The 7,500-nt window shown below is 40.6% G+C and overlaps 1 protein-coding gene across 1 annotated transcript in view; it reads left to right on the forward strand.

Annotated features, from left to right (window-relative positions):
• Positions 1-7,500, forward strand: part of LOC311057321 (dachshund homolog 1-like) — a gene marked incomplete at its 5' end in the record, with an annotated part of 42,194 nt that overhangs the window by 32,658 nt on the left and 2,036 nt on the right. Inside the window, 3 exons of the mRNA XM_084074276.1 lie at positions 1,406-1,553; positions 2,121-2,270; positions 3,067-3,132. Of these exons, the coding sequence (XP_083930402.1) occupies positions 1,406-1,553; positions 2,121-2,270; positions 3,067-3,132 (364 nt within the window). The remainder of the gene's footprint in view (positions 1-1,405; positions 1,554-2,120; positions 2,271-3,066; positions 3,133-7,500) is intronic.

Consider the following 7,500-nt stretch of genomic DNA (forward strand, 5'->3'; position numbering starts at 1 on the left):
CTGGGGGTGATTTTTCCATGCGAATCATTCGTTTTAAAAAATAAAAAAGGTTCTTACTTTTTTCGCACTGCAGTTGAATTTTGCGGACATTCGCTGGCGACTGCTACACCTCTGACCAATCAAAATATCAAAAATCAAAGTTAAAACAAGTAGTAGCCTACATGGCATTGCTGTCTTTGGAGCACACAAAAAGGCCAATTGAATAACACAGATGCATTTATGTATTTATTTATTAAACACGCTAGGCCATCCCATCCGACTCCTGTTGATGAGTGAGCCAGATGCGCACTGGAGGCTATATAGCCCATTGGTTCTCAAGCTGGGGTCCTTTGGAGTGTTCCAGGGGGTCCCCCGTGAAATGTGTTAATATAGCATTAAAAAATCAGCTATTTGAAAATGTGGAAAAAAATGGACGAACATTTTAACACCACAAATATTATATGGTGATCCCTGGCACAAAATATTTTCAGATGGGGGTCCGCGGCCAAATACATATCAATTTGGGGGTCCTTGACATGAAAAAGTTTGAGAACCAGTGATATACTGTAGCCTACATAACTAGAGGCCCGGAGCTTTCAAGAAAACAGGACTTGGTCTCATTCCTCAAATAGAATATAGCCTATTATATTAATCTTACCTCAGACATGTGGCTAGCCGCTGCTCTGGATCAATCGGCTCTCGGAAATTAGTCCTCTCCTTCTGCAAACGTGGAGCCAGCTGTTGGAGCGGTCCTTCAAATTGTCTCGACAGACATTCTAAAGTATTGCCTGAAACGGCTGTGGTACAATTTGAGCTATAGTGTGGAACTCACCCATTTCTGTTCTCAATGTCAATATTGGATGTACCCAAACACTTCTATTATTTTTATTTTTATTATTCAATAAAACCATGACCAGCTCATCATCACTTGAGGATGTAGACTCCACTGTTTTCCATGGCGTGTAAAAACTTGTGCCACAGATTTTTTAGAACTTTATTGACTTGAATTGTATACCGGTACGCATATTTAATAATAATAAACTACTTGATCACACTACAGCATCACACAAAAGTATTAAAAGTTAGCAGAGCCACAAGCTTGAAACGAGGTGCGAAGTGACACGTTTCGAGCGTTATTTTGAGCGATATTTCTCTCGTTGTATTTTGGTGTCAACCTGGTAGAACAAACAGCCTGCCGAATGCATGTTCAAATGTAAATGCTGGTACCGAAAATAAATTCTGTCATCGAAACGTTCTTCCTTCAACTTTGTGTCTCCATGCCATGTGTTTTATTGACTTAATGTAAACTTTTAACCACTATACAGTAAATCCCATTGTCCCTTCTGTGTATTTAGAGCTTGCCTGTGCAAATGGCGATATACCCTCAATGACATCATCGGCAATTGTGTGCGTGTGTGTGTGGCAGGGCCTGTTGAAGGTGGCCGTGGAGAATGCCAGAGTTCAGGAGAAACACAGTCAGAATGAACGGAAGGAGCTGAAACTCGAACTCTACAGAGAGAGAGAGATCAGAGAGAACCTGGAGAGACAACTTAACACTGAGCTCCACAGCAGAGGTGAGACAAAGTAAAAATGTTATCTTCATGTTAACTATGTTCCCCCCAGAATAGGGATGTTAAGTGGTTAAATCCCGACTAAACACTTTTATGCACTCCACTGCATTTTATTAAACATCAATACTGATTGAGTCAATCAACACTCAAGTTGTGCTTCTTTTATTCTTTTTCTTTTCATGGCTTGAAGTCCCAGTGATTGATCATAGTGTGTGGTGGGTTAGAGTCCCACTGTATAAACGGTTTTGAGGGGTGAGAGATGATTTGACTTGAGAGAGTGACCTTAGGAAGTTGTAGAGATGCACAAGGTTGACATTTTGGCCAATATCCGATATCCGATAATATGCAGGGTCAAATCGGCCGATATAGCATTTTTAATGAGATATCGGCCGATATCGATATGCTACCGATAATATCGTGCATCACTCGAAGGAACTACACAACAGGGACTTATATGCCCCCCTCTCTCTCTCTCTCTCTCTCTCTCTCTCTCTCTCTCTCTCTCTCTCTCTCTCTCTCTCTCTCTCTCTCTCTCTCTCTCTCTCTCTCTCTCTGTCTCTCTCCCTCTAGTGTCCATCCAGAGGAGACTACGGAGGGAGAAGAAGGCAAAGAGGAAGCTACAGGAGGCGCTGGACTTTGAGGCTCGTAGGAGGGAGCAGGTGGAGCGTGCCCTGAAGCAGGCCAACGGCTCCCCAGAGCTCCGCAGCCTCCCGCTGGACGGTGAGGAGCCCACCATACATACTGTACCCCTACTATACCACCTCCTCCTCCTCCGGCCACTCCCTGCAACCTCCCTCTTCCACCTCCCTTCCTTTTCTTCCCTATTTGCCACTTTTTCTTCCACTCCTCTTGTTTTCCCACACTCACAATGCGTCGCATCTCAACACATTGTGAGCTTGTAGATCTGCTATTTTCATATGGCCGAAATGTATACAGGGCTGAAGTGGTTAATGTATGTTTTGTAATAATAACAAAATCTACAAAGTAGCTAGTAACTAAAGTTTTCAAATAATTGTAGTGGAGTAACGGTATAATATTTGCCTCTGAGATGTAGTGGAGTACAAGTAAAAGTACTGAGAATTGGAAATACTCCAGTAAAGTAAAAAATACCGCAAAATTGTACTTAAGTACAGTCCTTGAGTAAATGTACGTAGTTACTTTACACCACTGCTTTCTTTTGCACTTTTGTGGATCAGTCCATAGCCCTTTTCTGCATTCCTCTGAGTGCTTTGGGTAACACTGACTATAGCTGCAACCTAACACACAGGGGCATTGTTAGCTACTTACAGTATATGAGTACACACACACTTTTAATTTATTTTATTTTTTTTTAATTTTATTGATACTATATACTGTAGCGAGAGTGGTTGCAATGGTTTACAATACATTAGCCTTCAATTGATCAGAAATGTCCAACAATTTCCCCCAATCCCATTGAAACCAATGGGTGCCACTATAACCTCATATTATGGACAAACGTATTTGTGGTGTTTATTTTTTTGTTTATATTTTTCAGACGCTGTTCTTCCAGAGAACGAGGTGGAGAACAACGCTAACCAGCAAGAGAACTCGGTGGCACAAGGTATATATTTATCAAGAGTATTATTATAGCACATTATACACTACAGACACCTGTTTATGTACAGCTGTTGTGCATATATCATCCATCTAATTACTGATATTCATATCAATTACGTATTCTTAGCAAACTAATGTAGTTATATAATAATGGGGTGTTGATTGGGCGAGTCAAACTAATTGGACTCTAGAGCTAGATACTGTAGGACTTCACAGCTAAATACATATAAATCACAACCATGCAGACAGAGCTGTCATGACTAGTTTTCACCTGATCATCCATCTTGGATCGTTGTGGGTAACTATGATTACTAACTAAAGGACCTTATACACACTAGGAACGTTTCTTTTTTGTGATTAGTTTGCTTTAATTTGAACTGCTGTTTGTGTCACAATGTGTAAAGTAACTAAGTACATTTACTCAAGTACTGTACTTAAGTAGTTTTGAGGTATTTTCATTTGACTGGAGTATTTCCAATTTCCGATACTTTTACTTCTACTGCTCTACATCTCAGAGTCAAATATTGTCCACTACAATTATTTGAAAACTTTAGTTACTAGTTACTTTGTAGATTTTGACTATTACAAAACATATATTAACCACTTAAGCCCTATATACATTTGAAAATCTAGATCTGCTATTTTCAAAGGTTTTTTGGCCCTTTTATACATTTTGAAAACTGGTGAAATGGGACATTCTGTATAATGATTACTTTCTACTTTTAAATTCTGGACTTCTACTTGTAACAGAGTACTTCTACATTGCACCATTGCCTTTCTGTCACGGTTTGAGGGTTTGAGGACAGAGTGTAGGACCCAAGTGCAGGAGAGACAGAGGCAGAACTGGTCGGTTTAACAGGTTTATTAACTCAAAAGGTATTAATACAGGCAAGGGACTGAACTCACGATGTAACAACACGCAACATAATACAATGAACGAACGAGAACAGGTTGCAAACACAGGGCTTAAATAGACAGGGAAATAATAAGACACAGGTGAACTCAACAGACAATCAACACTGGGATAGGCTGAGGGACTAAGAGGACACAGGAGGAGAACATGACTAATCAACAGGGAGGTGAGACAAGACAGGTAACCATAACTAAGCAGAACAGGAAACAAGACTACAAACTAAGGTACAGAATAAAAGCAGGGCAACAACAACAGAGTAACAGAATAACAAGTCTAGATAGAGAACAGAATAAAGGCCTAATAAGTTCAAGACCTTATAAGGGAAGGAAGGTCTAAATAATAAAGTCAGAGTCCGCGGCCCGAGGAGCGGACCGTGACAGGCCTAAAGAACAGGCCTAAAGTGACCACGACCAAATAAGGGCAATGAGTCCACAGCCCGCGGAGCGGACCGTGACACTTTCAACAATGGGACATTGGGTCATTCAGTTACATATCCACTATTATTGTACTGTTTATTTTCTATAAATATCATATGTAATGGTTTCTATGAATAGCTACATATTCTATGAATATAATTGTATGTATATGCAAAACATAATTTCTTTTCACATTCCATTTGTGTATGTTGAAATATTGTGTTGCTGTTGCGGAACTCTTCACTGCACGATTTTATTCATTGTTAATATTATTTTGATGAATACCCCCAAACATTTTCATTTAAGCTTTCGGTGAACAAGTGACCTAAAGTAAGGATAATGAGATATGAATTATATGAAAATGACAAAAGCTGAATTTCATTTAAATCGTGTGATTGATCATTTAATTATGTGATTAATGTTGGTGTCAGACCGCGTTACCATGGTGATATCATCAGAAGAAGAACCTTTAAAATACAACGGTCCTTTTGTTTACATCAGCAGTTGTGTGATGTGTGTATGTTTTCAGGATTTTAACTAACAAACTATCAGGCACAACAATGTTAAGTTCTACACTTTCCAGATTTGTCAGATTTGAGAAATGGACATTGCGAGGACCGTTATCCTGGTCCTCACAATGAGAAATAGTTGTTTTATGGTTACAAAAGATTTTAGAGATATGTTTAAAATTAGTAAAAGATTGAGATCAGAGGTTAGGTTTAGGGGATAGGGGGTGGAGTTTAGGGGATATTTTCAGCTTTAGGCTTAAGGTTAAAAATAGCAAACCATTGTAAAAATGATGTCCTAAAATGAAATATCCTCACAATTAAAGTAATACAAACGTGTGTGTGTGTGTGTGTGTGTGTGTGTGTGTGTGTGTGTGTGTGTGTGTGTGTGTGTGTGTGTGTGTGTGTGTGTGTGTGTGTGTGTGTGTGTGCGTGCGTGTGTGTACTGTAGATGTGATGTGATGCCTGGTGATAAAGGTCAATCAGTGACACCGCCATGCTCCCATAATCGCTTTGTTTCCAGGCGACTGACCAATGACAAACAACCCCCCCCCCCTCCCCCCCCCCCCCCCACACACACACACACACACACACACACACACACACACACACACACACACACAGTGAGAGAGTCTTGTCCCTGTCCTCTCCCGAATCGTTCTGTTTTCTCTCTAAACGTACAGTACTCACAAATGCTTTCCAAAAATGTTACAATATGTTAATAATAACTCGTCTAACACATAATTAGTTCATGATTTCATCAATCTGTAACACTTGTCTTTACAAAATGATTGATGGCAGCAAATAAATCAATGACATTTAAAATGACTGGAGAGCTTTTAGATTCAAATAATGATACAGATTTTTTTCAATGTAAAATGGATCACTTAATTGTTGGCAATTAATTAAGTCAATCAATGAAGGGATTCCTGCTGTAATACACGCACGAACATGTGTGAGCACACACCATACGCACGCACACACACACACACTCACACACGGCACACGCACAAACTCACATGGCACACGCACGCACGCACGCACGCACGCACGCACGCACGCACGCACACACACACACACACACACACACACACACACACACACACACACACACACACACACACACACACACACAGATTGATAGTATATCAATTACTGTCAACATTGTAATATTGTATAAATGTGTTCACTCTCTCTCTCTCTGTGTGTGTGTGTGTGTGTGTGTGCGGACTGTGAAATTGAATCAGCAAAAACAATCACAAAATACAGATCATGCAAAACAAAACGCTTTACACACACGCAACAATGTTTACTCTACTTAGAGCAAAGATATAGTGTGTGTGTGCGTGTGCGTGTGCGTGTGCGTGTGCGTGTGCGTGTGTGTGTTTGTGTGTGGGTGTGTGCGTGTGTGTGTGCGTGCGTGCGTGCGTGCGTGTGTGCGCTTCTTCCCAACTGACACAATGATAATAAGACACATTTATCAAAGGACAGAAAGAGAGAGAGAGAGAGAGAGAGAGAGATGGGGGGGCCATGAAAGAGTGAGACAGCGGGACAGAGAGATAGAACGTCATCAATGAATCCATATGGACATTCTTCACCGTCATCACTTCTACCATGTTCGCTTCCATTCACTACACCTGGTTCATTCACTACACCTGGTTCATTCACTACACCTGGTGCATTCATTACACCTGGTTCATGGAAAACCAGTGTTCCGAGATATTTCACTTAAGTAAAAGTAGCAATACACCATATAAAAATACTCTGTTACAAGTAAAAGGCCTGTGTTCGAAATGTTACTTGAGTAAAAGTACAAAAGAATTGGCATAAAAAATTACTTAAAGAACCAAAAGTAAAAGTACCAATGTTTGAAAATAGCAGATATACAAGCTCAGCTATTTTCAAATAGCCTATGTATAAAATAGGGCTAAAATGGAAATACTCTAGTAAAGTTATAAGTAACTCAAAATTGTACTTAAATACGTGTACTTAGTTACTTTCCACCACTGCAACCAGTGTTCCGTTCTGTCCAGTACGCCTAGTTCATGGAAAACCATGGAGCTCTACTGGTCTGTCATGACAGTGGGTTCTCAACCAGTGGGAACCACAGCAAAGATCTTAGGGCAGGGGTCTTCAACCTTTTCAGGCCAAGGACCCCCTAGCTGAGAGAGAGATGAAGCAGGGACCCCCTCTATATCGTATAAAATTGTGTTTCAGATTCAACATTTTTTGTTAACGTGGTCTGCTCTTTTTTCCCTCTACACCTATAGCCTCTTTACCAAAAATAGACGATCTAAAAGCTCACAACGCCTCGCAGTGCGAGGCGTTGTGAGCTTGTAGATCTGCTATTTTTGGCTAAAGTTCTCCTCAGAAAAGGGATGCTGGGGTTCAAGTGGTTAAGGTAAAAAAAAAAAATCATATCACACAAAGATTTGGCGGACCCCCTGTAGTAACTCTGAGGACCCCCTAGGGGTCCCGGACCCCCTGTTGAAGACCCCCGCCTTAGGGCAGTCCTTCATATTGAGGTCGGTATCAGG

Source organism: Gymnoscopelus microlampas (assembly GCF_963454915.1).
Source record: "Gymnoscopelus microlampas genome assembly, chromosome: 12".
Taxonomy (NCBI): Eukaryota; Metazoa; Chordata; class Actinopteri; order Myctophiformes; family Myctophidae; genus Gymnoscopelus; species Gymnoscopelus microlampas.